Consider the following 10,765-nt stretch of genomic DNA (forward strand, 5'->3'; position numbering starts at 1 on the left):
CAATAGGGTCAAGGTTTGGCTTTTTCAAGAGAGGCTTTATAACTGCCACTTTTAGTGAGTTTGGTAACACATCCGGTGGATAGAGAGCCGTTTATTATGTTCAACATAGGAGGGCCAAGCACAGGAAGCAGCTCTTTCAGTAGTTTAGTTGGAATAGGGTCCAGTATGCAGCTTGAAGGTTTAGAGGCCATGATTGTGTCATTATTGTGTCAAGAGATATAGTACTGAAACACTTGAGTGTCTCTCTTGATCCTAGGTCCTGGCAGAGTTGTGCAGACTCAGGACAACTGAGCTTTGGAGGAATACACAGATTTAAAGAGGAGTCCGTAATTTGCTTTCTTTTCCTCAAAGAAGTTCATGAATTTATCACTGCTGAAGTGAAAGCCATCCTCTCTTGGGGAATGCTGCTTTTTAGTTAGCTTTGCGACAGTATCAATAATACATTTCGGATCCTTCTTATTTTCCTCAGTTAAGTTGGAAAATAGGATGATCGAGCAGCAGTGAGGGCTCTTCGATACTGCACGGTACTGTCTTTCCAAGCTAGTCGGAAGACTTCCAGTTTGGTGTGGCGCCATTTCCATTCCCATTTTCCGGAAGCTTGCTTCAGAGCTCGGGTATTTTCTGTATACCAGGGAGCTAGTTTCTTATGACAAATGTTGTTTGTTTTTAGGGGTGCAACTGCATCTAGGGTATTGCGCAAGGTTAAATTGAGTTCCTCAGTTAGGTGGTTAACTGATTTTTGTCCTCTGATGTCCTTGGGTAGGCAGAGGGAGTCTGGAAGGGCATCAAGGAATCTTTGTGTTGTCTGAGAATTTATAGCACGACTTTTGATGCTCCTTGGTTGGGGTCTGAGCAGATTATTTGTTGGGATTGCAAATGTAACAAAATGGTGGTAGGTACAGCGAGGTACAGCTCGAAATTTGCTATCGTAAATGTTAGCAACACCTCCACCTTTGCGATGCATGGGGGATATCGTCACTGGTGCAACCAGGAGGTGAGGCCTCATTTAACACAGTCAATTCATCAGGCTTAAGCCATGTTTCAGTCAGGCCAATCACATCAAGAATATGATCAGTTAATTGACTATAACTGCCTTTGAAGTGAGGGATCTAACATTAAGTAGCCCTATTTTGAGATGTGAGGTATCATGATCTCTTTAAAAAATGGCAGGAATGGAGGAGTTCTTTATTCTAGTGAGATTGCTAAGGCGAACACCGCCATGTTTAGTTTTGCCCAACCTAGGTCGAGGCACAGACACGGTCTCTGAAAGATTAGTGGAATCTGTGTGGGTAGCAGGACAGGTAGGATGACTGACAGTGAAGGTGAACAGGTGGTCACGTGTCAGGTGACAGAGGAATGGATGAGACTGAGGCAGGAATTCCTTTAACCATAAAGTGGTATATTTACTGAGTAGTGTGGATTCATGGACGCACAGAACTTCTGGATCAGATAGAGTCCAGGAAGAGAAAGCAGCGAGATCAGGCAATGGTAATTTCCTCCTTTTATGGAGTTGAGATCTGACATTTCCACCTGACCTAATTAAAGCGCCCCTGGCCCAGCTGAGTAAATGGCAATGAATTAAAGGATTATTCCACCAACTCCATGGGCCTTTTCTACAGTCTCAATGAGGATAGGGGATAGCTGAGCTGACTCCACTAAGCTGGCAGGCTGGCTAACAGAACGATCCGAAATGTATTTTTGATACTGTCGCAAAGCTAACTAATTCCCCAAGAGAGGATGGCTTTGTGGAGCTAGAGGAGTTAGAGCCCTGTGTATGTTGGTAGATAAGATGAGAGCACCCCTCCAGCTAGGATGGAGTCCGTCACTCCTCAGCAGGGCAGGCTTGGTCCTGTTTGTGGGTGAGTCCCAGAAAGAGGGCCAATTATCTACAAATTCTATATTTTGGGAGTGGCAGAAAAACGTTTTCAACCAGCGATTGACTTGTGAGACTGCTGTAGAGCTCATCACTCCCCCTAACTGGGAGGGGGCCAGAGACAATTACTCGATGCAAAAACATCTTTCTAGCTGATTTACACGCTGAAGCTATGTTGCGCTTGGTGACCTCTGACTGTTTCATCCTAACATCATTGTGCCGATGTGGATAACAATATCTCTATACTTTCTACACTCGCCAGTTTTAGCCTTCGCCAGCACCATCTTCAGATTAGCCTTAACATCGGTAGCCCTGCCCCCTGGTAAACAGTGTATGATCGCTGGATGATTAGTTTTGGGTAATGGAGTCGCCAATGACTAGGATTTTCAATTTGTCAGAGCTAATGGTGGAAGCCTTTGGCGTCTCAGACCCAGTAATGGGAAGAGTAGAGACCAGAGAAGGCTTGGCCTCAGACTCCGACTCGCTGCTTAATGGGGAGAACCGGTTGAAAGTTTCTGTCGGCTGAATGAGTGACACCGGTTGAGCATTCCTACAGCATTTCCCTCCAGAAACCGTGAGACAGTTGTCCGGCTGCAGGGACCGCGCGAGGGGATTTGTACTAACGTTACTATCTGTACTTACTGGTGGCACAGATGCTGTTTCATCTTTTCCTACACTGGAATGACCCTCGCCTAAAGATTGCGTCTGAAGCTGGGCTCGCAGCACAGCTATCCTCGCCGTAAGGCGATCGTTTTCCTATATATTATGAGTACAGCGACTGCAATTAGAAGGCATCATGTTAATGTTACTACTTAGCATCGGCTGTTGGAAGTCCTGGCGAACCTTGTCCGGAGTGAAAAAGTTGAGTGAGGGAAAAACTAAAAATATAAACAGTAATTAAAAAGTAAAAACCATAAAGTTGTCAGGTAGCAAAGTAAGGTTGGCAACAGAACGCACAGCAACACGTCAACAAGTCTGCAAGTTGTGACCGGAAATGACGAAAATAGACTGTAATCCTGTATAGTAAATAGACCTCATGGCTTGTTTTTTTTGTTTGTTGTTTTTTCCCTGACGTGCACTGTCATCTGGGACCTTTATATAGACAGGTGTGTGCCTTTCCAAATCATGTCCAATCAATTGTATTTACCACAGGTGGATTCCAATCAAGTTGTAGAAACATCTCAAGTACGATCAATGGAAACAGGATGCACCTGAGCTCATATTAGAGTCTCATAGCAAAGGTTCTGAATACTTATGTAAATAATGTATTTGGGTTTGTTTTTTTTACAAATGTATAAACATTTCTAAAAACCTGTTTTCATTTTGTCATTATGGGGTATTGTGTGTAGATAAAAAAAAAAATGTAATCATTAATGCATTTTATAATAAGGCTGTAACATTACAAAATGTGGGAAAAAGTCAAGGGGTCTGAATACTTTCCGAAGGCACTGCAATAACCTTGTGTTACCACCCTAAGTTGTTTTTTCCTCCAACCTGTTTCCAGGTGACCCATCTTGACGAGCGCTTTGAGATCGTGTCGCTGGTGGGCACGCTGAACAAGGAGGCTCACCTCCACATCTGCCTGGCCGACAAGGAGGGGAAGACGTTGGGAGGACATGTACTGGGAGACCTGGAGGTGTTCACCACAGCTGAGGTGGTCATCGGTGAGGCCTCTGATCTGCTGTTTGACAGACAGATGGACCATCGCACAGGCTTCCCTGAACTGGTCATCCAACCCCGCTCTGAAAAGAACTAGATGAAGGAGGAGGCCTTTATTCTTCTATACTCACCTCCATATTTATTTGGACAGTGAGGCATTTTTACAATTATTTCTCTGTAATCCAGAATTTTGGATTTATGATCAAATGTTTCCTATGAGGCGACAGTACAGAATGTCACCTTTTCTGTTTCATTGTTAAGATATGAAAACACTTCATGTATCAAGTTGCCCCATTTTAAAGAAGTCATAAGTATTTGGACAAATTCACTTATAGGGTATTGAAGTGGTCTAAAGTTTAGCATTTGGTCCTATATTCCTAGTACACAATGATTACATCAATCTGGTGACCCTACAAACTCGATGGATGCATTTGCAGTTGGTTTTGGTTGCGTTTTGCCCAATAGGAACTGAATGGTGAATGATGTCTGGAGTAGTTTTCTTTCGAAGTGAAAAGATAAGATGTTTCTCAACACTTCTAAATGAATCCTGTAAATGCCACGATTAAGAAAAATCAGGAGAGAATCAGGAATAATGACGATCGAGAAGGTTACAGAGGCTACAACAAAACATGCTAACCTCTCACCATTACCAATAGCAGGTTAGCATTTTCATTTATTAAACTTCTGTAGCGCTAATCATAGAATCTCAAAGTGCTTCAAGTAATATGAAACATTTGATCTCAAATAAAAAATGCTGGAGTATAGAGGCCCCCCCCCTCAAAAAAAATGCTTCACTGACTAAATTCATATGGATGGGCGTGTTTGGATGTCTAATAGAAATTATCTTCTCCTCTAGCAGTTTGATATAAATAGATTGTAATGAGATTTAATTCATTCTGCTTGACTACAATGGCAGTGTAACACTTACCAGATACCAGATATTTGATATTTGGAGACAGCTTTGTCTTTGTCGTTTACTACACTCTTATTACGCTTTTGTAATGTAGTATACTACGTTCACCAAGACCAGCCTTAATACAGCACACCTCCCTAATCTAACCCACTTCTTGGTCACTTTCTTAAGCTTAGTGTTCTTATTCTCCCCCACACATACAGCCACCAGTGAACAGTGGTCTTTACCAGAGCAGGCCTTGGAGAGCGCTGACAATACCATAAGGATGTTTGTAGCATATGTCAACAGCTGACGGAACAGCCAACTGGAGGGAGCACTCTTCCATTTTGTTGTCTCTTACAGTTTCCACATGTAGATGTTGGGTTTGGCTCTTTTGTTCACTGGGAGGTTGTAAAATTGCTAGGAAAACAGCCATTTCACAGTAGTTATATATTATTTTCTTCCACCTTTCCTCTGCTAATGTGAACTGACGATCCCCAAATACAGCCTCCATAGAGCGCCTTTGGACGGTAACACTTTCTATGGAGCAGATGACTAATGATGTAACACCGAACAGCTGTGGGAGAAATCGTTTCGAACAGAAACCCTCCCTCCCCTGAGCGTGAAGTTGTTCTGACCAATAGGAGAATCTCTAGGGGCCTGGGCAGTGTTCTGCTAATAGATGTCTAACCAAAGCATGTCTTTTGAATGGCTCTGACCGCCTGTTTGCTGAGACACAATGTGAGAACTCCCCCAGGATTAGCTGTGACATCCACACAGCCCCAGCCGCCCGACTGAAGAAAGTAGGCTAGCGCAGGGCTGTCTGAGGGGACATATACATGGTTGTATGTGGGCAGGGAGTGGTGACAACATTTTGATGGAGCAGGGTTCACATAGATCTATGTGCTTTAATTAGGCCCGATGGAGGGAGGGAGAGAGGGGTGACATTGAAAGCATACCTGTATGTGTTGTAAGTGCTTACTGAACGAGTGCTACATTAAGTTGTTCTTCAGATCAGAGTGTTGATGATGACTCAAATAGGAGCTAGACGGTGCATAACTAAGCCCTTCACCACATTTCCTAAAGGATTTTACAGATTTTTTAGCATGGAACTTTATCCATTTTATGCATCTTCTTTTGCTTTCCCTTCCAGGCACCTGCTGGTGTGCCTGTTGTCATTCTTCAATGTCAAATGGCTAGTGAAGGAGTGGGCCATCAAGGCCCTGTGTTGATTACCGGTCTTATCGTAATAGATCCCACAACGATGTTAAATCAGGAATACAACATGAATTGGGCTGGAAACAATACAGTAGATTATATGGCTTTTGTCGTGGGTTCCTGCTTATGAGTCTCCGCAAAGTCTTGGTAGGCTGGAGGAGGAAGCTAGACTGAGAATGCATTCCAAATGGCACCCGATTCCCTATAAAGTGGGCCCATAGTGCACTACTTTTGACCAGAGACTATGAAGGGAATAGGGTGCCATTTGGTCCTCATCCTGATTCTAGAGAGACAGTTGATTGTGTTTCGGATTACAGTCAGAGGGCTAGAGCAGTAAAATTAGAGTTGGAATAAGCAAGCAGTTTAACATACTGTAACTAACCCATTACATTATACTTTTTTTTAAAGCAGGAAACCATGATCAATATATTGTACATTTAACTGCATCACACAACTCAAAGTTTACATGGTGCTATTCTGAGAGAGCTGTATTTTGTGTGTACTATAGTTCATGTTCCAAATTAACTCAAAGTGTGCAGGACGGAAGAGTGCCTCAAAGCACAGCAATAGGTACAGCAAGGTTTTTGACATTGACGAAGGGACACATGGATACACACTTACTCACCGGGCAGCACTACAGATACATTTTCACAGTATGTGGACGAGAGGCTGAGCCTCTAAGTGCCCATTGAAATGAGCCGGAGCATCACTTACTACTGGGCTCCCAGTGCTTTCAGCTCTGAGCGGGCATGCTGAAGTGGCCATGCACCCCTCTCCCCAACAATCCCCGCTTTGGGGTGGAATGCTAATCCTGTCACAAAAAAAAATCCCATTTTAGTTTTTCATTTTTACATCAGACGAGCCATTGGTTCATGGCTTTTTTAATGTCCTCTCTTAAGCCATATTTGTAGTGTCACCACTCATGTTTTTTGTGTGGATTACCCTCAACACCAGGCGATGTTCTTGTATGAATTTCTTTCCTTCAAGAGGTAGCTAACTCTTTCTCTCGCTTGGTATAATTTTATAATGATAACACAATGTCATGTTAATGTAAAATTTCAGTAAAGTATGCAGAAGGCTGATATAACAGTAAGAATCCAGAAAGACATGTGTATTGACACAGCTGCCCACTGGGAGTAGGGACAATCAACTGGAATATTCTCCCCAAAAAGGGCATTTAGTCACTGTTACTGTGTCACAATAACGGATGGTTCCAGTCCAAGGGGACACAGCTAGATGCCTACAAGGTGGAAGTAAATCAAGCCAGAGTTTGAGGGAACTATAGAGCTCCCGCGGCAAGCATCTTTGTGCTTTTGTTTTGATCTATTTAAACAGCATGGTGGCCGAATGTGTTGGTGGTCTGCCCCCGTGCCCACTGGGACTGCTTTAGCTACACGTACTGCTAAGCAGCTCAAAGTCCTCTTTTGTGACAAATGAGCAGGCGAGCACAGTGACCCCAAACGGATGTTTCTGGATTTGAAAGAGATATACTGTTTGATCTACATCCTGAGATCTAAAGATTTCCTACAGTTCTGCAGCATATTGATCGTGCCGTAAGTGTTCAAAGATCTGTGTTGTTGGTTTTCATTGCTCTCCGAGTCCAACGTGCCCTTAGTGTTTCTGAGTGAGAGAGAAGGTGCTTAGTTTTCCACCCTCTACTGTGTTTAACTGTTATATGCAAATTCTGTGATTGGGGGTGGTCATGGTTGGAGCTCTCTCTCTCTGCTCTGGGGCACACTGTCTGGATTGTAGTGATCCTGCAGAAGGTTGCACTCTATCTGGAGACTTACACGAAACACCACAGGTGGTTGGTGGCACCTTAATTGGGGAGGATGGGCTCATGGTAATGGCTCGAGGGGAATGGAATTACATTCATCAAACACGTGATTTTGATGCCATTCCATTCGCTTCGTCGTAGCCGTTATAATGCCGTCCTCCCCTTAGCAGCCTCCACTGACGTACACGACAGCCTCTGTCTGCGGAGGAAGCTTGTTATTGTTCCCCCGCGACAAGAGAACGGAGCAGATAGAACTTGACCGAGACGGCTACAGTCCTAAACAAAAGGCTTTTGTTGTCCACTGGAAAGCTATCTGTCCTTCTTTACTGACTGACAAAAATGATTTGTCTCCAAATATACAGTATAATGGTCTAATGAAATGTACCTTGACATGGTGCGCCGGTTAAATATATCATTTGTGTCTTGAAAATAATTGGAAATGAATTTAATTGATGTGGAGGCACTATCCAATGATAATTGGTTGGAAGTGTTACATATTTACACATTTCCCTTTCAACTGCATGGGACTAGATTCATGCTGGAATTTTGTTGGGGAAAAAAACACTTCAACGCCAAACCAGTGAGCTACAGTGAAATGGATGCAAGTACTAAAAGCTATTTCACAAATGCATTTCAGGTGAGGTCAAGGAGAATTGTGATAAAGAAGAAATTTGATAAATGTAATGCTGTTCAATGTGCATATAAAATGACGGCTTGATAATGGAAGGCGTGCAATCTATGGTCTCGATTTAAGAAGCTTTTTTTTTATTTTTTTTATTTTACATCTTATGGTATAAGGGAGTAATATGACAACAAAAAAACTATGTTAAAAACACTTTAAGTACATTTACCCTAAATCCTACCCTACTTTAAACCCTCTACTAAAGACCTACATTCAGGGCTCACTTGAAAAATAACAATCTCAAAGTAACTTCCCAAGTTAAATAAAGGATAAATAAATAAAACGTTGTATTCATTTGAGAATAAACTGCACATACAGTAAGGAAACACTTTAGTAAATGAATGAGGCCTGATGTCACTATAGTACAGTTTTGTGCTGTGAAATCCAAAGACATCAATCTCTCTACACTAAATGATTGATTGGCTTTATCATCCTCCATCCGTTTCATAGCTTCCGGAATCGTGACACAGTCATCCGTAGATTCGGTACACACAATGGCCTCTATCAATGGGACAAAGAGTAGCTTTGCTGCTGCGGGCACTAAACAGTAGCATTCAGTCTTTCTTAATGAGGATGGAAAAAGCAATAGTTATTTGTGGACAATCTTCTTTTGTGTTGCTCTCTAGCATAAATTATCCCCACTGACAACATCATTAACCAGAGAGTATTTATTGGTTGCTATCACTCAATGCCCTGGCTAACAGAACTGAATGTGAATGCCCCCTTCACTGTGTCCTCATTTTACATCTGGATAGATTTCCTAAAAAAAAGGGGTGAATTCTTCCCTCCTGAATACACGGTTGTGCTAATGAATCATTTAAGAGCACCATTACATTTGAAGGATCTCTCATTCATTCACAGCAAACTGTGCAATAATCCCCCTTTCCTGTTCCATGTGTATAGAGAGGCAGCGGTGGCTGGCAGTCATAGTAGTGTGGGCAGATGATTAGGGATGAGGGCTTGGAGTGAATGAGTGGGACTGGAATAATTTGGCAGCTAGGAGGAGGCATAACAGAAGCCTCTGCTCTGCTAAATCGATCTCTGGCTGCCATTTTTCTTTTACAGCATTTGCATTGTTTGCCATCCTCAGCATGTGTAATAGGCGACAACTATCTGTGTTTCTTGTTAATATTGCACATACAGTAGGCCTGGATGTATAATTCCCCAAATAAGGCCATGGTTTTGTGATAAGGCAAAGTAGATAGATGGTATGACTCCTGGTTTCTCCTGTCCTGTCATTGGTCTATAGACCTTTCTTCTTCAGTCATTGAAGGCTTTTTCTTCCCAGTTATTTATCATCGTTATTATTGTCCCTCTACAAGGGACAGATAAAGCTGCAGTAAGAAGAAGATAACGGAAGGCCTAAGTGAAATATCCTGCATTTTGTGTTTGTGTGTGTGTCGGTCAGCGTGTTGATGTTGTGTGTGCCTGTTGATGTTGTGTGTGGATGTTGATGTTGTGTGTGCCTGTTGATGTTGTATGTGCCTGTTGATGTTGTGTGTGCCTGTTGATGTTGTGTGTGCCTGTTGATGTTTTGTGTGCCTGTTGATGTTGTGTGTGCCTGTTGATGTTGTGTGTGCCTGTTGATGTTGTGTGTGCCTGTTGATGTTGTGTGTGCCTGTTGATGTTTTGTGTGCCTGTTGATGTTGTGTGTGCCTGTTGATGTTGTGTGTGGATGTTGTCTGTGCCTGTTGATGTTGTGTGTGCCTGTTGATGTTGTGTGTGCCTGTGGATGTTGTGTGTGGATGTTGTCTGTGCCTGTTGATGTTGTGCGTGCCTGTGGATGTTGTGTGTGCCTGTTGATGTTGTGTGTGCCTGTTGATGTTGTGTGTGCCTGTTGATGTTGTGTGTGCCTGTGGATGTTGTGTGTGGATGTTGTCTGTGCCTGTTGATGTTGTGTGTGCCTGTTGATGTTGTGTGTGGATGTTGTGTGTGCCTGTTGATGTTGTGTGTGCCTGTTGAAAGCAGCCAGGGCAGTTCAGAGAGCTCCTATTTAGCATGTGTTTTCTCATTAGTGACTTTTCTTTATCGATGCCTATGTTTGTGAGCCATATTAGTGATATAATGAGATGGTCTACAGTTGCAGGTTCAGTAGCTCTGGCTGCTTAGTGCCCCAACTCCCCTGCCGTGGGCCCTAAACACAAACAAATCCATGTCATTATCACACATCTGCTTAGCAGTCTCTGATCTAGCTGTGAACTGAGAGAACAAGAAAAACGTGCCAACTGAGCAGTACCAATATGCAAGTCCCCTAAGCGGGGAATATGGTCACCCCCCCGGGGTGCCGGCACTGATTGGGCAGAACTGTCGCTCTTACTGGTGTCACGTAGCTTTCATGTCAAAGCCAAAGTTTCCCAGCCTAATGACAGGGAGATCTGTTTAAATCACAGCACGGGGCTTTGGCCTCGGGCTGAATAACTTAGTTGACAAATCACTTATTGGGGACAGAAGTTGTTATGGTGTCCGCCTGGTTCCGTCCCAAATGGCACCCTATTCCCAATACAGTGTACCACTTTTGACCGGGGCCCATGTGACTCTGGTCAAAAGTAATGCCCTGTACAGTGGGTATTATTTACTGTGTACAGTACACACTCGGATGCCATGTTGATAAGGGCTGTTTGTTATAGCGGGCACACAGCGGGCATTCCTATTGCTATGCTAAAA

At 43.2% G+C, this 10,765-nt stretch overlaps 1 protein-coding gene across 1 annotated transcript in view; it reads left to right on the top strand.

Moving 5' to 3' along the window:
* The window catches only part of LOC135557425 (bifunctional protein GlmU-like), a 32,332-nt gene extending 23,948 nt beyond the window's left edge, over positions 1 to 8,384 (top strand). The window contains exon 3 of the mRNA XM_064990680.1: positions 3,378 to 8,384. Within this exon, the coding sequence (XP_064846752.1) occupies positions 3,378 to 3,629 (252 nt within the window). The 3' untranslated portion in view covers positions 3,630 to 8,384. The remainder of the gene's footprint in view (positions 1 to 3,377) is intronic.
* Positions 8,385 to 10,765: the final 2,381 nt, after the last annotated feature.

This window comes from Oncorhynchus masou, chromosome 16 (genome assembly GCF_036934945.1).
Source record: "Oncorhynchus masou masou isolate Uvic2021 chromosome 16, UVic_Omas_1.1, whole genome shotgun sequence".
Taxonomy (NCBI): Eukaryota; Metazoa; Chordata; class Actinopteri; order Salmoniformes; family Salmonidae; genus Oncorhynchus; species Oncorhynchus masou.